Genomic DNA, 26,776 nt, shown 5'->3' with positions numbered 1-26,776 from the left:
ATATAGTTGGTTCCTCTTTACCAGGAGTAATCCCTGAGTGCAAAACCAGGGTCAACTATTTGCAAGGAAAGTGCCATAACCCCTATATTATCTCTCTCTGGGCCCCTTCTTCTCTTTTTTTCTACATATATGATGTTTCCCTAAACAACTCCGATTTCTGTTTGTTTTGTTTTGTTTGGGACTACATGTGACTATGCTTAGGACTTACTCCTGGCTCTATGCTCAGTGATCATTCTTGGCAGTGCTTGTGGAATCTATGTGGTGCAAGCAGATCAAACGGTTTGCACTTGTTAACTCCTGTATGCTCTCTTATTGCAACTAAAGAAGTGTGAATACTAGTGAGAACTGTGGTCAAATGTGTGAACATCTCAAGAACCACAACCGAATGTGCATAGAGTCTAGGGGAGAAGGGAAAAATGTTAACATTTAGAATATTTCTGTCCAGGATTTGGGTGATCTCAAATTTCTAATCCTTTTCTTAACTAAATGTGTACTTATATAGTATTATTATAAATGACATACAACAGTTTACTCTAATAAAATTAAATATGATAATATGATCACAGTAGTAACCTTTTTTTTTTTTTTTTTTTTGTTTTTTGGGCCACACCCAGCGGTGCTCAGGGGTTACTCCTGGCTGTCTGCTCAGAAATAGCTCCTGGCAGGCACGGGGGACCATATGGGACACCGGGATTCGAACCAACCACCTTTGGTCCTGGATCGGCTGCTTGCAAGGCAAACGCCGCTGTGCTATCTCTCCGGGCCCAGTAGTAAACTTTTGTTGTATTTTTTGGAGGGGTTTACAAAGATAGCTTATTGTCTTTTTTGGGGGGGAGGGGCTACAGCCTTCTGTGCTCAGAGCTTACTTCTGGCACTCAGAGATCATTCCCAGTGAGTTAGTGGGACTATATGAGTTGTCAATGATTGAACCTGGGTGGGCTGTGTGCAAGGCAAGTAAGTGCCTTACCTAATATACTAACACTCTGGTCCCTCAGTCATACATTTTATTTATTTTATTTTATTTTTTGGTTTTTGGGTCACACCCAGCTTTGCTCAGGGAACCATATGGGATGATGGGATTCGAACCACCATCCTTCTGCATGCCCTACCTCCATGCTCTCTCTCTGGCCCCTCAGTAATAATTTTTAAATTGCATTACCAGGGATGCACATTTGAGGAACTTCCTTGCTGTAAAATGAAGTTTTGGGATTCCTGAAAGCAGTTCTAGACACAGCCACAACTGACTGATGGATACTAGGTGAATGTCTTGTTATTGCTACTATATCTTCATCAACTTGATCCACATATACCTGAGAAACAGAAATAAGAAAGTTAGTGCTCAAAGAGTTACTCTAAAGTTTAACATCAATTAGGAACTGAGAGGGCTAAAATGGGTAAGGAGATTGCATTGCATGTGACCAATTTAAATTCAATCTATGCCCTGTACCCCTCTGGTACCCGAATCCTCCAAGAGTAATTCTTAGTCCAGAATCAGGAGTAAACCCTGAGCACAACTAGATATGGCCCCCAAACTGCCTCTCCCAAAGAAAGAAAAGAAACTGAGAAGACAGAAGAGATAGTCCAGTGGGTAGGACACCTGCATTACATGTAGTTGATACCCGGCCCCCCATATGGTCTTCTGAGCCCCATTAGAAGAGATCCATGAGCACAGAGCCAGGAATAAGTAGTAAGCACTGTCTGGTATGATGCCCCTCAAAATACAATAAAACAAAAGACAATTTAAAAAGAAACAGAACATTTCATTTCTTGCCTGCATAAAACCATTGGCGCCAAGCTCTTGATGAAGTTCATTGATAGCACGCCTGGCTGCAATGATTCCACTCTGAAAATTAACTTCTCCTGCATTTGATGGAGACGCTCCAGGATTCCATTTAGTGTAAAACCGTTCCTCAGAAACCACTGAAATCTGAACAGCATTAAAAAGAAGCCATGCAGTACAAAACATTAATTCAAAATGATATATTTATACCTATGTTCATTGCCACACAGTATAATAGCCAAGATATGGAAACAACCCAAAAGTCTGACTACAGATAAATGGCTCAAGAGGTTGCAAGGGGGCTTCACCACTTCTCCACTCATCTCTCCAGAGACAATTTGTGGATTGGATGACACCTCCATAATTTTATTTTATTTTATTTTTTTTATTTTTATGGTCTGTGTTTTTTTGGACCACACCTGTGATTCTCAGGGGTTACTATTGGCAATGCACTCAAAAATCGCTCCTGGTTTGGGGGACCGTATGGAATGCTGGGGGATCGAACCATGGTCTGTCCTAAGTTAGTGCTTGCAAGGCAGACACCTTACTGCTAGCGCCACCACTCCAGCCTCAACACCCATAATTTTAATTCTGATTTCCCCATAGGAATATAACAAATTTGATGAGAAATTATCCTAGAAGCCACATAACCTCAGGAAAACAGCAACAAGAACAGGATGCTCAATTGGTGATATACAGCTTAGTGGATCTTCAGACAATAACATAAGACCACAGTGCAAGATACGGCAAAGTTCACATATTGACTTTTTTTTTGTTGTTTTTTTTTGTTTTTTGTTTTTTTTGGGCCACACCCATTTGACGCTCAGGGGTTACTCCTGGCCATGCGCTCAGAAATCGCCCCTGGCTTGGGGGACCATATGGGACGCCAGGGGATCGAACCGCGGTCTTGATCCTTGGCTAGCGCTTGCAAGGCAGACACCTTACCTCTAGCGCCACCTTCCCGGCCCCCACATATTGACTTTTAATGCTTTTTTATAATCCCATTACCACTTAATCATACCAAGCAATATATAATACAACCTTTTGTAAAATATAATTTTTATTTAAACATCATGGTTGCAAGGTTGTTCATAAAACAGTTGCTTTCTTTTTTCACTTCTGTAGTTGACTCAGAGTTACTTGATTTTCTGAGGCACAATTCTGAGTGGGATTCTTTTTTAATGCCTCTTTTCATTCATTATTTGTACATAGAAAAAGCCATCAATTTTTTTGTATATTAATTTTGTATCCTACCACTTTACTATACAAATCTATATTCAATGGTGAAAAACTAAAAGCCTTTTCTCTAAGATCTGGCAGAAGACAAAGTTGGCCCCTCTTGACATTCTATTCAGTATAGTACTGGAAGTACTTACTACAGCAATCAGGCAAGCAAAAGATATTAAGGGCATCCAGATAGAAAAGGAATAAGTCGGGGCCGGGCGGTGGCGCAAGAGGTAAGGTGCCTGCCATGCCTGCGCTAGCCTTGGACGGACCGCGGTTCGATCCCCCGGTGTCCCATATGGTCCCCCAAGCCAGGAGCGACTTCTGAGCACATAGCTAGGAGTAACCCCTGAGCGTTACCGGGTGTGGCCCAAAAACCAAAAAAAAAAAAAGAAAAGGAATAAGTCAAGCTCTCAGTGTTTACAGATAATATAATACTGTACTTAGAAAATTCTAAAAACTCTTACTAAAAAGCTTCATACCATGCAATAGCAACTAAGTTATTCATACCTGCCAAGAGGCAGGCTATGGTAAGGTTTGGAAACTAATGAGTTCTTGAAATTCAGGGTGGAGGCAATGTTATATTGATAAAGGGATAAGTTTTTGAATATTGAATGCCAAAAATAACTGTATTATGAACTACTCTATAAACCATATTGTCTAAAATAAATTTAATAATAAAAAAACAGGGGCCAGAGAGATGGCATGGAGGTAAGGCATTTGCCTTTCATGCAGAAGGACAGTGGTTCAAATCCCGGCATCCCATATGGTCTCCCCAGCCTGCCAGGAGTGATTTCTGAGTGTAGAGCCAGGAGTGGTCCCTGAGTGCTGCCGGGTGTGACCCAAAAACAAAAAAAAAAACAAAAACAAAACAAAGTTGTGGGATACACAATGGAATACTATGCAGCTCTCAAAAAGAACAAAATCAAGCAATTTGCAGTAACATGGATGAAACTAGAAGCTATCATGCTGAGTGAAGTCAAAGAGAAAATAATATACAATAATTTCTCTCACATGTGACACATACACAAAGCAAGATAGTAACAAAAGTTCAAAGGCAACATAATGGGAGAACTGATCCATGAGTGAGGGATGGTCTTAAGGTACTTGGGGATAGAGGGGTCTTGGGGTCCTTAGGAGAAAGAATGTGTACATTTGTAATGAATATAGTGTTGAAAAGATGTGCATGAGAAACCATTATAATAGCATTGTAAACCATAGACTATCAATAATTTTTTAATTTAACTATATTTAATTTACGCTTTTCAATTACAAGGAGAACTTGAATACTATGAAAATATGCAAAGAAGCTGGCATTGTAAATTTAAAAATATAATACAGACAGACCTGATGAGGCACTAGTTCATCATAGCCTTTAGTGCTTCCACTTGCACAGCATGCCATGGATACAATGGTTGAACTTGGAAGAGCATCATATGCTGATCTATGCTAGAAAACAGCCAAAAAACATGAATGTTAATTTTTTTAAGAATCTGCCACCTGGGCCCAGAGAGATAGCACAGCGGCGTTTGCCTTGCAAGCAGCCGATCCAGGACCAAAGGTGGTTGGTTCGAATCCCGGTGTCCCATATGGTCCCCCGTGCCTGCCAGGAGCTATTTCTGAGCAGACAGCCAGGAGTAACCCCTGAGCACTGCTGGGAGTGGCCCAAAATCAAACAAACGAAAAACAAACAAACAAACAAACAAAAAAGAATCTGCCACCTGATGGCATAATAAAGTAAAAGGATACTTATATAAATACATTCTATAAGTAATTTATTTTTTGTAGGTTTTTTTTTCTTGGGAGGGGGTCATACATTGCAGTGTTCAGAGGTTACTCCTGGCTCTGTACATAGAAATCGCTCTTGGTAGGCTGCAGGACCATATAGGAGGCCAAGGATCGAACCTGTGTCAGTTCCAGGGTAAGTCGCATGCAACACAAACACCCTACCTGCTGTGCTATCACTCTGGCCCCAAGTAATTTATGTTAAAACAAGAAATAAAATATTCAGAAAGCAATATACTACATAATCACTAAGAAAATCTATGATACTCAGAACTATTTTGAAGATATTATTATCACAAACTACTTGAAAATTAAATATCACAATAATAGTAAAAATAAATGTAGAAAGAGACTATATGCTTACCACAATAGGACACTCATTGTCATGGGTAATATCCATAAACAAGGCATGGGCAATTGCTGGCATTAGCGGCCTCAGAGAGGGCTGGACAAAGGAACCAACAGGTTCTCCTCCATACCGGTAAACCAGTCTGCCCTCTTCATGGCTATTATATGCACTCATTGCTTCTACAAAGTATTAGTGAATATTTTAACAATCTTAGTTATTCATATTAAAAATATCATACTTCTTATATAGAGTGACTTAAAAAAACACAATATTGGTATTCCCCTATAGTCCTCACTCCCCAAGCTTGCAATGTCTGCTCTGCTACGTTCCCTTTCCTTTAAATATCTTTTTTGCCACCCCCCCCCAAAAAAAAAAGTATCCATTGCTTATATAACAAATAAACCCATTTATTATGTGGTATAAATTTTTCTCTATAAATTTATCCAGGAAATGACTCATGTAGATAACAGTTAATGCCTGTTTATAGGTATATTATAGGTTATAGGTTTTATATATATATATAGATATATGTCATGGGAAAATATAAAAATATATATCATATATTCAAAAAGGATATATAAAACAATTTGTGTGTTTTCTTTTTTGGCAGGTGAGGCCATATCTAGAGTTGTTTGATGGCTACTTCTGACAACCAGAGTGCTTGGGAGATCATTTGGGACCAGAGATTGCAAAGCATGAACTCCAGCCTTTGGAGCGATTTATTTCCCTACCCAGATTTATATATTTGCAATAACAATTTGCAATTATTTGCAATAAGTCATCAATTCATCCCACGTTTAAACTTAAAATGAGATAAGTTTATTCATGGTGGAAATTTTTACTATAACAGACTGAGTGATATTAGAAAATCTGGTATATAATATTTAAAAGAATATTAACTCTTAAAATTACTATTTAGTAATATCTAAAACCATTAAATTCTTAATCCATTTAAAAGCTAAGATTTAGAAAGAAAATATATTTCAACAAGCTTACCTCTGATTAAGGAACTAATGCCCAGTCTGGTGACAAAGATATTATCCAACTCTTCACTTCCTGTGAATAATTCAGCTACGACATATAAATTGGGTTGCAATTTCCTTGCAGCATCCAACATGTACTGCAAAAAGTACAGTCACAAATGTCACAGAAAGAGAAAAGCAAGATTGGGGGACGTGGAGATGGGGGCAAGACTAGGCATAGATTTGACACAGGAAAATTTTACATGGCAAGACAAAATGGAAGCCCAAGAATTTACAAATAAATATAATTGTACATAGTTAAGAAAAATAAGGCAGACCCATACACATAGGGAACAAAATAATTTATAAAGAGAATAAAATAGTTTAAAAGAAAAATCATATTATTCTAAAAATTTTAAAAAATGAGAAAAAGAAAAATCACATTTACAAAGATGTAGGTACACAAGGGTGAAAAAGCAGGAAGAAAATTGTTAGTGCTATCTAGAAAAGCAAACCGTAAAACTGTAATTCTTCTAGGTTTTCCCACTGTTTTATGTATGGTCAGTTTTTAATACTTCTAATATCACTATTAAATAACAGACAAATGTTACTAATAAATTTTCTGCTAGTGAGTAACTTTGTACAATAATTAATGACTAAAACTCATCTTCTCTACAGAATCTTAATCTGATGTCAGAGGCTCAAAAATAATTTTTAACATTAAGTTTAGGAAAAGACTAATAAAATATCTAATAGTGGGGTCCTAAACTATTCTGTAACTTAAAATTAAGCAAAATAAGTTTTAATATTGCTTATTGTGCTAATTTATAGGTTCAATTGCTTAAAAGTTTATAAGTTCAATTTATAAATTCTATTGCTTACTGTGTAATTTTATAAGTATATAAACTTTTGTTTTTACTGAGCTTTTCAATGCCCTACTGCTGGGCTATTGCTCCGGTCCTTCAACCTGGTTGTTGTTTTTTTTTTTTTTAAGTTTTTTGGACTAAACCTGGTTATGCCTAAGGATTATTCCTGACTTAGTGCTCAGAAGTGACTATTGAGGGTGATAAGGGACTATATGTAGCACAAGGGAAAGAACCACAGTCAGACATCACAGTTGCATGCAAGTGCCTTATCTCCTGTACTTTTGATCTGGTTCCCAAAATCTTTTTTTGTTTGTTTGTTTGTTTCGTGTCACACCTAGCAGTGCTCAGTGCTTTTTAATAATTTTTGCGCACGTGTACACACACATTCTATATGCCTCAGCCAGTTTGGGAAACTAAAAGTATTTTCCCACTTTAACTCATTTTAATTATTCCAAATCAGATACATAATTACTTTAGAACTTAAACCATTATGTGTGTATGTATGTATATCCATCAATAAATAAATAAATAAAATATAAAAATGACAAAAACAAGAGCCACTGAGATAGTACAATGGGTAAGGGATTGGCCTTGCATGCAACCAACCCAGGTTTGATCTCTGGTACTTCCTGAATCTGCCATGAGCAACCCTACATAGCCAGAAGTAAGTCTTTAGTACAACCTGGTGTGGGCCAAAAATAAAACAAAGAACCAAAACCCCCAAAACACAAAAATGAAAGTAAAATTACTGTCAACTTATTAAGCCCTTTATAATTCACTATTCCATACAAACTACTTTACAACAGTCTATCAGACTCATGAAAATTATGAACATGTGTTGCTGTTGGGATGGCAACATGCTAAATACTACTATCAAGTCAATGCAGTGTCCAACTAGCAAATGAAAATTATTTATTATACTTTAAAGTGAATTATAAAAGGAAATCAAATTTCTTAATGTGCATAATTTGTTGTATCTGTACCTCGGCTACATGAAGTGGTGTTGAATGGCAGTTATCAAGACGTACTCCTTGGAAATAAGTTGCAGTTATTTCAGTGTATTTTTTCATATGTGCCCACAGGTATGGACAATCCTCTGGTTTACTCCCATAGCGTAACTTAACACTATCTCCCCAGCAAATAAGTTCTCTCCTTAGATAAACTTCTGAACCTGTTAAGAAACGAACTTACATTCAATAATTCAAGAAATAAAATAAAACAATTACTTCAATCAAACACTTGTTTTAAAATCACAATTGAATTTATACCACAATTTATATTGGCTAAAATTGTGTCTAATATGGTTAGGAGAAACTCTAAATATAAAAAATTTTTTGTTAAAATTTTGCTATATAGTTTCCTTTAAAAGACTTAATGTGCTTAATGTCAAAATTCAAGTTACTATTCTTTTTTTTTGGTTTTTGGTGGTGCTCAGGGGTTACTCCTGGCTGTCTGCTCAGAAATAGCTCCTGGCAGGCACGGGGGACCATATGGGACACTGGGATTCGAACCAATCACCTTTGGTCCTAGATCAGCTGCTTGCAAGGCAAACATTGCTGTGCTATCTCTCCGGGCCCTCAAGTTACTATTTTTAAAGTAATAGTAATTTAAAACAACATGAGAAATAATAGGATATGCCCTTGAAAGCTATGGCATAGCAGAAAGGCTTTTTATATTTAGGGTACTGAGAAAGAAGAGAGCAAAGCTACTTAAATCCAAGATGCATTTTCATAAAAGCTGAAGTTTTTGGATAAATTTAATGGCAATAAAATAAATGTCTAGTATTTTCGTGTTGAAAAATTAATATATTTATAGGTTTATAAAAAATTCTCCCTGGCCATAAAAAGTAAAAAAAAATTGATGCTAGGAGTAAGTAAAGGGATACATAAAAATAATTAGTTTCTACTTTAATTGCCATTCAAATATCTTAATATCCCCTCTGGCCAAGTAATAAAAATATGTCTTGTACAATATAACACAATATAATTGTTATAGCAGAAATTTTCAACCTTTTTTTTTTTTTTTTAAGTTTTTTGGGCTACACCTGGTGTGCCAAAGAATTATTCCTGACAGTGCTCAGGAGTGACTCTTGAGGGTGCTAGAGACTATATGCAGCACAGGGGAAAGAACCATAGTCAGCCATCACAGTTGCATGCAATGCAAGTGCCTTATCTCTTGTACTATTGATCTAGTTCCCAAAATCCTTTTTGGCTTTGTTTGTTATATGTCACACCTGGCAGTGCTCAGGGCTCACTTCTGGTTCTGCTCTCAGGGATCATTCCTGGTGGATTCCTGAGGCCACATATATAGTGCCAAGCAAGGATCAAACTTGGGTTGGCCACAGACAAGACATGTGCCTTACCTGCTGTACTACTAATTGCTTTGGTCCCATCAAAATAGTTTTTTGAAGGTGCAGCAGAGTAAAAATTTTAAAATATATAATCTTATGTACAACTACAATATAAAAGTTATTCTGTTTCGGGGCTGGAGTCATAGCACAGTGGGTAGGACATTTGCCATGCATGCAGCCTATCCAGGTTTGATCCCTGGTATCCCATGTTTCCCCAAGCTTGCCAGGAGTGATTTTTTTTGTTTTTGTTTTTGTTTTTGGGTCACACTCAGTGGCGCTCAGAAATCCCTCCTGGGGATGCCAGGAATCGAAAGGGGGTCTATCTTGTATTGATTGTGTGCAAGGCAAACGCCATGCCGCTGTATTTGCCCCACCATGAGTGATTTCTAAGGACAGAAACAGGAATAGCCCTGGAGTGCTTCAGGGTATGGTTCTCTACCAAAAAAAAAAAAAAAAAAAAAAAAAAAAAAAAACAGACAAAAATAGTTATTCTGTTTGACAAAGGTCAATGAGGGAATGCAGTTAAGTTAGAGAAAAGATTACTATAACAATAAACATAAGAAGTGATCACTCGGGACAAGAACTAGAGGTAAATTGCTATGCATGATACCCTTTTGGTAACAGTATAGTAAACCACAGTGCCTAAAAAGAAAGGTAAAAAAAAAAAACCTAAAATGTCTCACATAGAGGCATGTTGGGAGGAGAGAAGAAAACTGGGGACAGTGGTAGAGGGAAGTGGACAGTGGTGAAGGGATGTGCTCAATATTGTATACTTGAAACTCAATTATCAAAAACTGTCTAACTTTGTATTTCACAGTGATTTACTAAATTAAATTTTTTAAATTTATTTTTTTGAGGATATAAAGGAAATGAGAAAAGAGAAAATAGACACGATATTTTCAACCTCTTCTCTCCAAACTACACTATCTCTCTCTCACATGCTTTTGTATTTGCCATATGCTTTTCTTTTCTTATTAATAAATAAATTAATAAAAATGACATACCTGGTTCAGCAAAGTTTCGAAGAGGATCATCTCCCATTACCCACCCATTATGTGCCATCAGAAAACAGGCTTTATTTGGAAGATGCATCAAAGATTCTTCTGAGGAAAGGGTCATCTCTTCAAATGGGAAAGTAAAATATCTACAGAGACACAAGTATCATATCCATTTAAACTTCTTGAAAGAGAATTTGAGTTATTTCTATTAAAATTAATATTAAACTTCCATTAACCATAGAATAAATAAAAAGTTTTATGTCATTTAATAAATGTTAATACAGGTAAAAAAATTATCAGTAGATTTCCCAGTAAATTTAGTAGAATTTGCAGAGTTGAAAATTAGTTGTTTACTATGTTCAGTTAACATTAATAGACTATTCAGTTAACATTTTAAATAGCACTTTAAAAATCTGATATTATTACTAATTACTAAGATGTTACTTCCTAAAGTAATTACTAATTACATCTTAGTAATCATTACTAAATAATAACTATACTTTTACTATGTTCCAGTTATCTAATATAACTATTATAAGTAAGGTGATAAACACTCAGTGTAATTAATGTTGAATCTTTAGTAAGAATAGAATCGTTCAGAAACAATGTACATAATGTTAGGGTAACAGTTTACTGAAACATCTGCCTAACAAAATGAGTTAATATTGAGCTTTATTGTCAACCCAAAAGTTCCATTTCAATTTAATAAACTAGCAGAAACCACTTTTTTTGACCACATGTTGCTGTGCTCAGGGCTTTGTGCTCAAGAATCTCCACTGGTGGGTTTGGGGGACAATATGGTGCACTGAGAATTGAATCCTGGCCAGCTGCATGCAAAATAAAAGCCCTACCTGTACTACTCTTCAGTCTAGAAGTCACATATTAAGGGAAACATTTGGTTTAATTTGGAAAGCCAGATATAGTGTTCAGTTTTAAACCTTCAATGAAAAGAAAACAAAATGGAATACCTGGTAACTAATGGATCTTTTCTTGTGATAGGCCCTAGTTTAGGACCATGGCCAGCTAGGCGTTCATAAAACACATTTCCCAAAAGACAATTTACTGCCTAGAAAACATGAAGTGTTACATCATCATCATCATCAACAACAAGAACAATAAATACTGAATCAAAAGAAAACAGAAATTCAAAATTAGATAAAACCTGTTCCTGATGATAGTTCATGACTTGGTACTTCTCAGAATTTAACTCCTCGATTTTCTTACGGAACCAATTACAGCATTCTTCAATGGCAGCTGATGAATTGCTATAGCAGATAGAACAACACAGTTTTCAGTAGATTTTACAAATTCTACATCTAGGAACTTTATAACCAGGATCAGAGAAATTATTTTTATCTGTTTTTGGAGCAATACCCCATGGTGCCCAGGGCTTACTTCTTATTTATACTCAGGGGTTATTCCTCCTGGCATTGCTTTGGGGATATAATATGGTACCAGGAATGAAAGCCAAGTTGGCTGCAGTGCAAGACAAGCATCCTACCTACTGTACTCTCTCTCCATCTCCCTTTAAATTCAGTTATATTCTCCTTATTAATCATGACTAAAAAACATTCAAATTGTAAAAAATTTAAGTACCTGTCTAAGAACTTGAACTAGAATGTAGAAAAGAGAGAAAATGTCAGATGTTTGGTAAGTCACTTCATTTTATATTCACACTTTGAATAATAGTATCTAAATTATATCAGACATAAGGTTTGAAAGTAATATTTATTTTATATGAAATATATGTAACATACTCATGTGGTATGAAAGTAGCCAGAGCAACGTTCATATCTACAGTACAGCCAAGCCGTCTATATTCGGGATCCTGAATAATCTTAAGGTGTTGCTCTGGATCAGTTTTGCATGCCATTTTCCTATTTCCTGAAAGAAACAGAAGATATTTCAAGTGTAAACATCATAGAAAAGAAAGAAAGAATAACTATTACTATTCCTCAGTTATTTGTTGATATTTTTATATAAAATAAGACAAGTGTTAGTTCACAAACATCTTTCTCAATTCTTTCTCCATCCTCCATTGTGTACACACACACACACACACACACACGTACACACACACACACATACACATTGTAAAGAGGAAAAGGAAAAGTGAGAGACAGAATAGCCAACCAAAAGGAGTTAAAAGAACACCAGGTTTTAAAAGTACATGAATTCCTACTAGCTCAATTATAGTCTCACTTTTCAATATTGGGAGTGTATAGTCTAGTTTAAGTGATGATTTAAACTGTTATAAACTATGTCAAAAAAATAAGTGAATTCAATACCAAGGCCCAAGGTCGTACTTTATGGACTTTGTGGTGCTGGGAGTTACCAGAGCCATCTGAGTTTTGTTTGGATAACTGCAGGACTACTCCAGGAGATGCCTGGGGGTCCATGTGGTTTGGAGAGAGGAAACTATACTTTATTTTTGCATTTTACCTTTCCCTCCTTTTATTGTTAGCATACTTTACAGCATATGTAAAATATAGCTATAAAAATAAAACATCAGAATAAAGGGAGGACAGAGGCCCTTTAGTAAAATGAGACATGAGGAAAAATTAGTATTAATTATTCATTGGATTTTTGAAGGAAAAATCAGGCCTGGTGGAGCTCAGAGCTCTGAGGGTTCACTCCTGGCAGGACTCCTGAGGGCCATATGAAATGTCATGACTTGAAATCAAGTTGCCCAGGTGCAAGGCAAGGACCTTACCCTTTGTATTACCTCTCTGGCCCCAAGTATTCATATATTAAGAGTAAGGTATGAATGTGACCCAAGAACCAATATGATCCTTTTTTGAAGGTGGTACTTCTGGAGTTTATTCTAGGTCTAGATTCAAGATAATTCTTTATTTTAAGAGCCACTAAAGATGTTCTCTGACTGGAGGTTACACTCTTTTTTTTTTTTTTTTTGGGTTTTGGGAAACACCTGGCGGTGCTCAGGGGTTACTCCTAGCTGTCTGCTCAGAAATAGCTCCTGGCAGGCACGGGGGACCATATGGGACACCGGGATTCGAACCAACCACCTTTGTTCTGGATCGGCTGCTTGCAAGGCAAACGCCGTTGTGCTATCTCTTCGGGCCCTACACTCTTTATATATGCTCTCTTCAATTTGCCTTATTATTACAAATCTCACTTTCTTTTTTTTTGAGGGGGGGGTGGGAAATCATACCTGGTGGCGCTCAGTGGTCCGTCCTGTATTGGCTGCATGCAAGGCAAATGCCTTACTGTGCTATCGCTCCAGCCCCCAAATCTCACTTTCAAAGCCTGTTGTCTGTTGATATAATTCCCATATAATTTTCATTTATGTATTTAAGAAGCATATATTGAACTCTATTATGTCCTAAGCATTGTGTTTAGGAACAATTGGTAAGAAAAGGTCTCAAGATCCCAATTATGCTAGGTTTGTAACACACACCCTTTAGCTATGTCTGCTTTGACTGCTAACTCTCAAAGAACTTTCTCAAACTTCTCAAAGAAGCAATAATATCAATATATATATATATATACAGACACAAATATATAACATCTAACAATTGTTAACCAACAATTTATAACTATCACTTAAGAGTAATAATAACTTTTAAATTGATAGAAACATTCTGGGATATATATATATATATACATCGACTTACCTTGTGTAAGAAGTCCTCTAAATTGTTCAACTGTTTTGTAAATGTCAACTTGGAAAAATTCCCAGAGCTGAAGTTTTGGATAAATATCCTCCCAAATTATTGTTCGGATGCACTGAAAAATTTCAATCATTAAACATGAATATATAATATATAAAACATTTTTACTAAATATTATATACACTGGAGACTTCTTTTTTTTTTTTTTTTTTGGTTTTTGGGTCACACCCGGCGGTGCTCAGGGGTTACTCCTGGCTATCTGTTCAGAAATAGCTCCTGGCAGGCACGGGGGACCATATGGGACACCAGGACTCGAACCAACCACCTTTGGTTCTGGATCGGCTGCTTGCAAGGCAAACGCTGCCGTGCTATCTCTCAGGGGCCCATACACTGGAGACTTCTTAGAAAAAAGGTAGGTAGATTTCCCTTTCTCTCTGGAAGCCCAGAGCCACACCCAAGTCCCTTAACATAGAAGCAGCCCAGCTCCACAACTGAGTCTCATTTCTCTGCCAGGCCACCAAATTATTCCAACTACATAGCTCCTTGACACCTCCAAATTACATAGTATGTTGGCCCAGCAGGACCACAGAAAATTTGATGGAAAAATTATGTAGAAGACCATCAAGTAAAATGAACCTAAACAAAAACACTGGATTCAACTAGTGCTAACAGCACAATACTTAAGTATCACATCATGAGATATCATCATAATCACAAACCGACTGTTATGTTTTTTATATTGGGGGTCACACCTGGTGGTGCTCAGGGGTTACTCCTGGCTCTAAGCTCAGAAGTCGCTCCTGGCAGTCTTGGGGGACCATTTGTGATGCTGGGATTCGAACCCGGGGTCTGTCTTGTGTTGACCACATGCAAGGCAAATGCCTTACCACTATGCTATTGCTCTGACACAAAAACTGATGATTACTGATCTACATTTTGAGGATTGATCTAAATCTTCAGGTGCAAACAAATTTACTTCATAATTTTAGACCCTTCAAGAGAGCAGACTGGGGTGGTGGGTGGGAAATGGGGGACAATGATGGAAGGAAGGTCATTCTGGTAAGTGGGATTGGTGTTGGAACATTTAATGCCTAAAACAATTTTATTATAAACAACTTGGTAGAACATGGTGTTATAAAATTTAAAAATATGATTTACAAATAAAAATTCTAAATAATTGTCTTCTACACATTTACTAAAATATTGTTATTGTTTTATGTACTCTCTATACATACTGACATTCATTTGATGATCATTTTCAATCAAAGCAGGGACTCCTTTTTCCTTGTATTTCCCATCTGCAATATCACAGGATAAATGCCAAAATGCTCTGTCTAAGACCCAGGCAGGTTTTAGATGTGGAGAATTCACAAGGTTGTATGCACATTCTGGATGTTCCTGGATCCATTTACTATTAGTAGCTTAAAAAAAATAACCATAAAAAAGATCTTGTAAATAAACTGAAGTTAACACCTCTGTTACGTTTAAAGATGAACTAAGATATATCCACTCTCAGCTTTTCCCTTGGGCAGAAGACGATGTTACTCATTACCCTATAATCAGTGGCCAGGACAGTAGCCTTTGGTTCTTCTAGATTGCCTTTACAGATATGGAAACTCTATCCCCCATGAGATTGAAAGCAAAGGCCTTTGGGGTTAAGTATATTTGAACTGTCGTGCCCACTGTAGACATTTCCCTTGCAGTTTGGGGAGTAGGTAGAGGGAGTGAGCTCCAGACTTCTCTTCTCAGTTATTTTCTTTAACCCAGAACAGATCTTACAATCCAGTATCAGAGGAATGAGAAATATTGAGAGCTTGTTCCCTTCAGCTGTTAAATCTAACCTGGAGAGGCCATTATTCTGGTCTTGGCTGCACCCACAAGCAATGAAATAAGCTGGGGCAGGGTGGAAGGCGAAGCAGGTTATGATTTATTTATTTTGTTTTTGTTTTGTTTTTGTTTTTGGGCTACACCCGGCGTTGCTCAGGGGTTACTCCTGGCCGTCTGCTCAGAATTAGCTCCTGGCAGGCACGGGGGACCATATGGGACACCGGGATTCAAACCAACCACTTTTGGTCCTGAATCGGCTGCTTGCAAGGCAAATGCCGCTGTGCTATCTCTCCGGGCCCGCAGATTATGGTTTAAATGTCATAGATTATAACTGGTTTTATTGAGAACTAGAAGATTTCCTCTTTTACTCCCTTCTTTTTCCTTTGCTGTTGTTCTAGTGATAATTGGGGGCTGTCACGCATAGTTTGTGGAATTTGATGTGTATTGCATGTCTGGTTTTGGTGCTCACCAGTACTGCACTCATTTAGCTCTGGTACTTGCACACAGATTAGTGCTCTCTATGGATTACACAGCTGGCTTTGGTACTCACACACCTCTTAGATATGGTGCATACTTAGGTTATGGTGTTTTCCCCACACTTGGCTATGTGCTGGAGTGCCAAGACTCTATTGTGGTGTTGGAGATCCCAGATGGTACAGAGGGTCATGCTCCACATATGTGGATGACATTAGGAACTGGATGCGTAGCCTTATGTCTGCAAAACAATGAGTCATCTCCTAGGTCCTAGTAAATTTTCTTTCCTTTTCTTTCCTTTTCTTTCCTTTTCTTTTCTTTTCTTTTCTTTTCTTTTCTTTTCTTTTCTTTTCTTTTCTTTTCTTTCCTTTTCTTTTCTTTTCTCTCTCTCTCTCTCTCTCTCCTTCCTTCCTTCCTTCCTTCCTTCCTTTCTTTTTTTGTTTTGGGGGCCACACCCAGTGACTATCAGGGGTTATTCCTGGCTATGTGCTCAAAACTCGTTCCAGGCTTGGGTGACCATATGGGATGCTGGGGATGGAACTGCAGTTCGTCCTGGGTTAGCCACTGCAAAGCAAACGCCCTACTGCTGACCCACCACTCCAGCCCCTCTCGTAGATTTTCTTAAATAAATGCTTTTCCATAAGATGAAAACACTTAGGAAAATGTCAGAGATTATTTTTTTAAATGGCTGTTTAAAAAAAGAATGTTCACCAATTATGGATGTTCTGCTGAACAGGCCTCTGAACTCCTCTGCCATTCTGGAAGTTGACTCCCCTTTGATAAATTTTCTGCCTTGGGACCACACCTGACATTTCTCAAGGGGTCTTTGCTTACACCCAGGAGTGATCAGGGGACCAGACAAAGATGGGGGCTGAATGCAAAGTATGTCTCCAATCTACTGAATTATCTCTCTATCCCATTTACTTAGACAATTTTTAAAATAAACAATACCTGAAACACAGAGAGAAGGCCATAATCTGTTATGCTCTACAAGTAAGGTTCAGGCAGACTGCTTCTTTTATATTGCACAAAAATATTAAGTGATTCAGAATAAAAAAGTCTGAGGCATAATCTTCTATCCCCTCTCCTTTCCTACTTTAGTAACAAAACTAAAGATTCAGTTGTTTGATCTGCTGGAGTATATCCATGAGGTTTGTGCCCAAATCAGATTTGGCAAATAGCTGAGAAAGCAAGGACTATGTTACAACCATCCTTTACTGGTGGGTGTGACAAAAGGCAATCTTTTATGATGTACCTCAAGCAGAAGTAACAATATATGCTTTCTAGATCATGCATTTAAAAGACATTAACACCAGTAATACTGGGAACGGGAGCAGCCACATTTGGTAAAAAGATAAATACTGGCTTTTTATTCGAAGCCAGTGTTCTCTCTTGAATATTTCTCTCTCTCTCTCTCTCTCTCTCTCTCTCTCTCTCTCTCTCTCTCTCTCTTTAGGCTTTTTCCACTCTGAAAAAGACCATGTTCTTGCTTGAATACATGTTCTTCTCTTTCTTTCCTCTTACACTTTTCTAAGTAAATTTCTTTCAATAAGAACTATTTTGGAGGGCCTGGAGAGATAGCACAGAGGCGTTTGCCTTGCAAGCAGCCGATCCAGGACGAAAGGTTCAAAACCTGGTGTCCCATATGGTCCCCCCGTGCCTGCCAGGATCTATTTCTGAGCAGACAGCCAGGAGTAACCCCTGAGCAATGCCGGGTGTGGCCCAAAAACCAAAAAAAAAAAAAAAAAAACTATTTTGGTTCACTAAAAATGTTAAATATTAAGAAGTTTTCACTGTAGATTTTGATGTTGTGTTTTAGGTATATATAAAAAAATCAAATTTCAGAAATAATCATCATCTAAATTTTATTGATGGTATTGTTACTATTACAATATGTATCCAAGTATCATATCTGGGGCCAGCAAGGTGGCGCTAGAGGTAAGGTGCCTGCCTTGCAAGCACTAGCCAAGGAAGGACCGCGGTTCGATTCCCCGGCGTCCCATACGGTCCCCCCAAGCCAGGGGCAATTTCTGAGCACTTAGCCAGGAGTAACCCCTTAGCATCAAACGGGTGTGGTCCAAAAATAAACAAACAAACAAAAAACAAAAAACAAAAAGCCAAGTATCATATCTATAAGCATTTATATTTATTCATAGTTCGAATGGTGGCTGAAGCTGATAGTGCAGCAGGTAGGGCCCTTGCTTTGCACATGGTCAATCTGTGTTCAATTCCCAGAACTCTGTATGGTCCCTGAGCCCACCAGGTATAATTCCTAAGTGCAGAGCCAGGAGTAATCCCTAAGCACTGCCAGGGGTAGCCCAAGACAAAAACACAATCAGTTCCTATGGTTACTACTCTAAAGAAAACTACTTAATGACATACTAAATAATTTTTGCGTGTGTTACATATCTCGTACCACCTAAAATTCCTATTGTTTACATATATGAATCATATACAAAGTGTTTTTTATGGCCAGGTGAGACAGCTCAAAGGGCTGTAGTGAATGATTTATATGCAGGAGGCCTAGGTTTTAATTATATCATCACATGGTACTCAAGAACCACTGTGACTGACCCTGAACCATGAATATCCCCTGAGCATCTCAGGGTGTGGATCCCCCAAAACAAACAGAAAATGCAAAGAAGGCTTTTTCAGACTTTTCTAGATTGCATAGATATGGAAGATAGTATTTCCCAGATACAATGAGTTAAATTAAAAGCTAATTCATTCTAGAAAATTCTCTCAGTCCTGCTGCTCTGACTGGGGAGGGGAGCAATAGTAATCCTCCTGATTAATATCAATTAGTAAATTCGGATTTGTAATTGCCAATCCCAAAAGGGTCGTTTAATAAACCTTTTCAACATGTAAAAAAATTAAATTTCCTTCTTAAATTCCAAGAATTTACCAATAATTTCCCCTTCTAAATAAGTTTATAATAATCATATTAATAATAAATTTAAAGTGATTATATTAAATTAATTTAGCTTAAATTTAATTAAATTTAAATAGTTTTAAATTGTTTTTTCATAAATATTGTCCACCTGACAATATTTATGGTGGTGAGAGGAGATTTAAGCCATATCTAATGGTACTCAAAGATCACTCCCAGCAGTTTTTAGGGAACCATGTAGTGCCAGAGTTCCAACCTAAACCTCCTAAATGCAAAACATTTATTTAACTCTTTGAGCATCTGTCTAGCCACACTATGTGTTATTATATACCACAACTCCATACTATGGCTACATAGGATTTGTAAGCTGAACTACTGATGTGATCATTCTACTCCTTTAATGATCACTTTCTAGTGTTTATACACGGAAAGTACTTGCATATGGATTTTATCTTCAAATATTAGCGTTTTCTTTGAAAGAGGACTATTTTACTACATAATTTTTAAATTGAGCGAGTACTTGTATTTTTAAAATATATGTTAAACAAGACAGTAAGTGAAATAATTAGAAAGTCATATACTCATTAAAAAAAGAAAGTCATCTACTCAATAAAACTATTTTTATAAATAATTTATGAAACTCATACCAGTATGATTATAGACAACATCAGTAATACAAAGAATATTCCATTCCTTTTTAAGTTTTTCCACCAGTCGTCCAACATCATTCCAGGAAAACTTTTGATTAGGTCTTGAAAAGTCGGGGTTCAATTCTAATTGATTAGCAAGGGAGTAGCATGACCGAGATATACCAAGAGTCTGCAACGGGGTAAAGTGAATCATGTTGTAACCTGTAACAAGAAAATGAAAACTTCTGAGTGACCAAACCACATAACAATGAGTAAAATATAAAATTTTAACACTTAATTCTAAGTCACAAGACAATTACGCTAAACAGAAAGGAGTCAAATACTTTGATTCGAATCTGGCTGTACCACAAATGACATTAAACAATTTAAATTGTTCAGGTCCTCATATTTAAGGCAAGGATAATAAGATAATATTGTTAAAAAAATAACGGTCTAATGACTAAGGGGTCAATTTATATTTGTTGAGTGGCATATTTGTCTTTAATGTTCCATAATTTATCTATTCTGATATATCTGTGTCAATGAACTTGTTTCACACCAGATTTAACCTAAAGGTAAAATTAATATTACTCTTTTTTATTTTATTTATTTATTTATTTATTTATTTATTTATTTATTTATTTATTTATTTTGGTTTTTGGGTCATACCCAGTGATGCTCAGGGGTTACTCCTGGCTATGTGCTCAGAAATCACTCCTGGTTTGGGGTCCATATGAGATGCTAGGGATTGAACTGAGGTCCATCCTGGGTCAGCTGCGTGCAAGGCAAATGTCCTACTGCTGTGCTATCACTCCAGTCCCAATATTACTCTTTTTTAAAAGGTAAACTACAACTTAATTTTTATTTTTTCTTGGTATATAATGAAATACATGCATTCAACATGGAGAATTGTTAATACTACATGTATTGTTTTCATTTTTATGCAACACTGAATAGTTTACTACCAATTTTTATGAATCAAAGTAAAACTATCAGAGGAACATCTTGGAAAAAATAAATTTATCACAGTGTTAAGTTGAATCTTACAATTTGCCAGTTTGTCAAGTATAAAAAATTTTATATGATGGTAAGTTAAACTTATAAAGTAAGAAACAGAATTCAAAGAATAAAAGCCTTTAAAATCTGTATAACAAAGGGTAGGGAACTATATTATTTTTAAGAAAATAAAAAAGGAAAAGCAAGCAAGCTGACATCACCTGATTCCTTGGCAACCCTAAGTCGGCTTTCCCATTCATCCAAGGGTCCCAGGCACTTTGCCAAATATGTTTGGAGAGTAACACAGTCCAAGGGTAACACATGATTGTCATTACCAACACGTAAAATAGGATCCACAACTATGTAACCCCCGCCACTTTTCTCATTTCTAAGGGGAAAAGTAAAACAAAACACTTCCAATTAATGACAGCAAACAAAATAAAACAAAAACAATAAACAAACAAAAAACTCAACTATCAGTCTGACTTTAATTTGAAATTGAATTACCTCATCTTAAAATGTATTTTTTCAAAAGCACATAAGATTATTTTAAAAGTTGCAATAAAGTATAAAGAAAGGCCCTGTGTTACCCATTTCTAGTTTTTATACATAACTGCATAATACAATACACAAAATGTATGTAACAATATTATTAGCTTAATGAAAAATCAGTACTACAAGCAGTCAGTAATAATAAAGGATAGAAACTGGAATAATAATAACTTAATTACTTAAAAAAAGAAAAAATACTGTCTCATATTTGATTTATAAACAACCTCTAAAAATCAATTATATTCTTTTTGCATCTCAAGAAACTAACAAAAAAATCCACTGCTGTAGTTTGTATAATAAATTTTCGTAAGTGAGATAACTTAAGTTATAAAATAAATAAACCTTTTCTTCTTACTTACCCTTGAAGAAAATAATACTGAAATGATCCGGCTTGCTCAAGATCAAGTTTGCAATACTTATCAGAGTCATCTTCTCTTCCTGTTGGATTTTCCCATTCTAGGCAACGGAATTTTTCTCGATTAAAAGGTTCTCCAGGAAATGGGTAATTTGTATATACAGTAACTGACTTCCCTTGTAATGTTGGGCCTAGTCGGAACTGTAGTTCAAAACCTAAAAAAAAATAAATTTTGAAACAAAACTCATTTCAAGATTTATTTGACCACATTAGGAATTCAAGGATAGCTCAATGGCAGAGTACCTGCCTGGCAGACAACTGAGGCCTTGATACCAGAAACTATCACAAGCTTGCCTGCCAAATGAGATCTTCGATTCACTGCTATCATGTGTCTCCTGTGCTACAAAATCAGTGTGTGATCTCTAGTTGACTGCAATCAACTGTGTGGTTCCCCACAACCAAGAATTTAACCAACCCACTCCTACCATTATGATAGTGGGAAATCAAAGGGTGGGGAAATACTATGCCCAAATAAATGATTCTAGATATAGTAGATGTTTTATTTAAAGTCTTAGAAAACTTATTTTTCAACTATATTTAAAATAAATTTAAAAGTATTGTGTTGGTGAGCTACTTTGTATTCAAATTCAGCTGATTTTTTATATTTGAGCAAGTATAGTAAACATGTCTACTTCGGGCCCGGAGAGATAGCACAGCGGCGTTTGCCTTGCAAACGGCAATCCAGGACCAAAGGTGGTTGGTTTGAATCCCGGTGTCCCATATGATCCCCCGTGCCTGCCAGGAGCTATTTCTGAGCAGACAGCCAGGAGTAATCCCTGAGCAATGCCGGGTGTGACCCAAAAACCAAAAAAAAACAAAAACAAAAAAAAAACAAAAACAAAAAACAAAAACAACAACAACAACAAAAAAACATGTCTACTTCATCTAGTCCCATTCCCTTATCCTGGAAATATGTTTCAAGTGGCTGCACTGGGAAGAAAGCACATTTGTGATGATCCCCTCAAGTTGTCAGTCTTCCTCCTATATCACATACTCAGAGATGCCTCTCTAACCAAAGACCTTAGAAAATGAGTTTCTCGGGCCTGGAGAGATAGCACAGCGGCTTTTGCCTTGCAAGCAGCCGATCCAGGACCAAAGGTGGTTGGTTCGAATCCCGGTGTCCCATATGGTCCCCCTTGCCTGCCAGGAGCAATTTCTGAGCAGACAGCCCTGAGCATCGCCGGGTGTGGCCCAAAAACCAAAAAAAAAAAAAAAAAAAAAAAGAAAAGAAAATGAGTTTCTCATTTAACATGTAAAGCTTAGAGGTATTATGGGAGGATTATCTCACTAGAAAAAGTCTTCCTGAGAAAAATCAACCTCTGAAGAAAAGTTCAGATTTCTCAGCCAAATTCTGGAGTTCTTTAAGCCGCTGAAATCTATCACCATTCATTTTTAAAATGAATGGTGCTCAAATCCAGTGGTGGAGTAACAAAATTAACAAATAACACAGTGGGGCCAAGAGAAGAGAACAGAGCTGGTGAGGAGGACTTCTTTTCTAATTTCTGGTGGAAACAAAAATTTATGATACTTAAATGCAAACAAGGAATTGTTGAACATGGTATTGGGATGAAACAATATACAATCAACTCTTGTCAGTCACCACAAATTTGCTCAGCTATCTAAACACCTACACTTCATGGTGCAGTTATTTTAGCCTTTACTGAAATTCAAAGCTAGAAAATTTTGACCCGTTATGCTTTCTATTGAAATATATCTGAGATATCTGTCCAGTGTTACAATTATGATGGAATGGGTTGATGAATAGGGGTAATTAACACATTAATCGACATTTTTTTTTTTTTTGGTTTTTGGGTCATACCCGGCAGTGCTCAGGGGTTACTCCTGGCTCCATGCTCAGAAATCGCTCCTGACAGTCATGGGGGACCATATGGGATGTCATGATTTGAACCAATGATCTTCTGCATGAAAGTCAAACTCTCCGGCCCCTTAATCAACATATTTAATGTCTGGCCCCAGACATAAATTTTTAAAGGAAGTTATTAAAATGTTGAAGGGTCTGAGAAAAGAGAGGGAGTTAATCACATGAATATCCCTGGCTATCTAGGGCCAGTGTTGACCAAACAAAGGAAATAGATAGGACTAAGAACATAGTTGGAAGCATGTTTGATGGAGCCAGGAATAAGATAAAGGTCAATATTTCTGGAATGGAATAAACTGGAGGAAAAATAGAAGTTATAGGGGGAATAAGATCATGCAGAGCCTATAACTATTGTAAATACTCTTCTAACTGAAAAAAGGAGTCGGTAAACAGTTTTGAGGAGAAATGGGGCATGAATTTATAATTTTAAAATAATAATAATAAAAATAATAATACTGTCTGGGGATCTAAATTAAATGGTAGGGTACATGCCTTATATATGTGAGACCTTGGGTTCAATACCTGACACATCATGTCCTCTCCAAGCATAGGCTGTAACCCTTGTGGTCCCTGAACATAAGCAGAAAGGCCTCCATCCTTTCCTACTCCCATCTACTCCAAAATACATCACTCTGAGTATGTCTGCTTCTGGCTACAATGAAGTAACTGGTACTGAGCTTGCTCTATGCTTAAAATTAAAAGAAGAAAAAAATGATTAGAAGCAACTGTTTTTAAGAGAGAAAAAGTAAGGATGGTGAGATGGGCAAAAAGAAGGGTGATTCTATGAATATAGACTGGAGAACCTTCCTGGGCAGTTCCATAGGGAACAGGAAGTTATTTCATTGAACAATGAAAATTCATGCAAAAATGACAGATGCTGGACTGGCCAAAAAAGGGAACATATGTTATCATGTTTGTTTTTCATATGTTCAAAAAGCTGTAAAAGTATAAATACTTTGGGGCCGGCGTGATGGCTCTAGAGGTAAGGTGTCTGCCTTGCCAGCGCTAGCCTAGGACGGACTGCAGTTCAATCCCCCGGTGTCCCATATGGTCCCCCAAGCCAGGAGCGACTTCTGAGCGCATAGCCAGGAGTAACCCCTGAGCGTCACCGGGTGTGACCCAAAAACCAAAAAAAAAAAAAAAAAAAAAAGTATAAATACTTTAAATAAAAATTCAAAGAAAAACTTGTAGAAAACTACATTTCTCAGATGAAATATATACAAAATGTGGGTGGTGAGACAAGTTGAGGAAAAAAATAATCAGTGAATCTGACGACAAAGGAATATAAAAATGCAAATTGAGGGCCCGGAGAGATAGCACAGCGGCGTTTGCCTTGCAAGCAGCCGATCCAGGACCAAAGGTGGTTGGTTCGAATCCCGGTGTCCCATATGGTCCCCCGTGCCTGCCAGGAGCTATTTCTGAGCAGACAGCCAGGAGTAACCCCTGAGCATCGCCGGGTGTGGCCCAAAAACCAAAAAAAAAAAAAAAAAATGCAAATTGAAACTGAAAGAAGGAAAATTGAAAGTGACCTTAGAAACAATTTAAGTGACCTAAAAAGTAGGTCATTAGAGTTCCAAAAGAGTTTCTGAGAAAGGAGGGCAAATCATTTGGAGAAAAAAAGAGGTTTTTTTAAAAAGTCCAAATTTAATGAAGTAAATAAGATTCTGTTCAAGGAAGTTCAACAAATCCCCCAAACATTAATAAAACTACCAGGAATATAAAATTCAAGTTGTTCAAAGTCCAGTGACAGAAAAAATATCTTTCAAGTAGCCAGAGGGAAAGAAAGAAAAAGTTTATACAGAGGAAACTAAGGTAAAGATTCTTGTTTTTCCACTATTAGATGCTACAAATAAGCAAGTAGGAAGGGAAGCCAAGATGAACTGGGCTGGATGGTGATCAATAAAAGAAGTCAGTACGACCTGTTCTCTAATTTTATATGAAGAAGATCAGTCTTGGCTCATTCTCTTCCCCGGAGGTTGGCCGCAGATTGATGTGAGTTATGTACTCTCCCTTTTTCCCTTCCGGAAAAGAAGAAGCTCATGTTCTCTCTTGAACATTTATCTTTTATTCTCTCACTTTTTTTTTCTCTAAGCAAATTTCTTAAAATAAAACTACTTAAATTAAAAATAAAATAAAAACAATGTTAGTTTGGTTCATAGCAAATCCTGAAATGAAGAATATATTTATATTCTTTTTATGTTTAAAACTGTTCTTTGTAGACAGTCAAGTCCTACACTACACCACAATATTAAAAACTAAATAAGAGATTCTTTTTTTTTTTTTTTTTTTTTTTTTTTTTGGTTTTTGGGCCACACCCGGCAGTGCTCAGGAGTTACTCCTGGCTGTCTGCTCAGAAACAGCTCCTGGCAGGCACGGGGGACCATATGGGACACCGGGATTCGAACCAACCACTTTAGGTCCTGGATCGGCTGCTTGCAAGACAAACGCCGCTGTGCTATCTCTCCGGGCCCTGAATAAGAGATTCTTTACCAGAACAAAGATGTGATTAAAATATTATTTTGGGGGGGGGGGTTTGGGCCACACCCGTGACGCTCAGGGGTTACTCCTGGCTATGTGCTCAGAAGTCGCTCCTGGCTTGGGGGACCATATGGGACACCGGGGGATTGAACTGCGGTCCATCCAAGGCTAGCGCAGGCACCTTACCTCTAGCGCCACCGCCCGTCCCCATGTGATTAAAATATTTTAAGATTATGCTAGTCTTTTCCAATTGATTCTAATCCAATTGAATACTTGTTTATTTTCCTAGAAATTTATAAATTTCCCTTCTTGCATACTGCAATATAGATAATATTAATATAAATTTCTGAAAACATTATAAACTGATAACAAATGCTATATTAACCATAAATCTGAATTGGCTAAAATAGGCATACAGATTTATTCATAATAGATCATTGCAGGAAACATATGAACTAAATGGGGTTATTAAGTAAATGGAAAAATCGAGGAACTTATTTTTACTTCTTATACTCTAAAATGAATCTAACCATTATTTAGCTAACTGCAATTTTTTTCTATAAAACAATCAGTTGATCGGACATCAGCCATTCACCTCCAAATCTTGGATCCCATCTTTAGATCTGACATAGTTTTCTGTACCAGTACCAGGAACTGCACTAGCAAGGAAGGACCTAATGCCCTGACACC

General features: G+C 37.0%; 1 protein-coding gene across 1 annotated transcript in view; it reads right to left on the bottom strand.

Annotated features, from left to right (window-relative positions):
• The window catches only part of AGL (amylo-alpha-1, 6-glucosidase, 4-alpha-glucanotransferase), a 74,703-nt gene that overhangs the window by 31,416 nt on the left and 16,511 nt on the right, over nucleotides 1-26,776 (bottom strand). The window contains exons 2-16 of the mRNA XM_049765837.1: nucleotides 21,674-21,884; nucleotides 20,984-21,150; nucleotides 19,785-19,988; nucleotides 15,186-15,367; nucleotides 13,950-14,061; nucleotides 12,072-12,198; nucleotides 11,477-11,579; nucleotides 11,283-11,380; nucleotides 10,321-10,460; nucleotides 7,950-8,137; nucleotides 6,135-6,258; nucleotides 5,154-5,317; nucleotides 4,352-4,453; nucleotides 1,772-1,927; nucleotides 1,160-1,310 (exon numbers count right to left, since the gene is read on the bottom strand). Coding sequence (XP_049621794.1) covers nucleotides 1,160-1,310; nucleotides 1,772-1,927; nucleotides 4,352-4,453; nucleotides 5,154-5,317; nucleotides 6,135-6,258; nucleotides 7,950-8,137; nucleotides 10,321-10,460; nucleotides 11,283-11,380; nucleotides 11,477-11,579; nucleotides 12,072-12,198; nucleotides 13,950-14,061; nucleotides 15,186-15,367; nucleotides 19,785-19,988; nucleotides 20,984-21,150; nucleotides 21,674-21,884 — 2,229 coding nt within the window. The remainder of the gene's footprint in view (nucleotides 1-1,159; nucleotides 1,311-1,771; nucleotides 1,928-4,351; nucleotides 4,454-5,153; nucleotides 5,318-6,134; nucleotides 6,259-7,949; nucleotides 8,138-10,320; nucleotides 10,461-11,282; nucleotides 11,381-11,476; nucleotides 11,580-12,071; nucleotides 12,199-13,949; nucleotides 14,062-15,185; nucleotides 15,368-19,784; nucleotides 19,989-20,983; nucleotides 21,151-21,673; nucleotides 21,885-26,776) is intronic.

This window comes from Suncus etruscus, chromosome 19 (assembly GCF_024139225.1).
Source record: "Suncus etruscus isolate mSunEtr1 chromosome 19, mSunEtr1.pri.cur, whole genome shotgun sequence".
Taxonomy (NCBI): domain Eukaryota; kingdom Metazoa; phylum Chordata; class Mammalia; order Eulipotyphla; family Soricidae; genus Suncus; species Suncus etruscus.
This window is presented reverse-complemented; position numbering and strand designations above follow the sequence as displayed.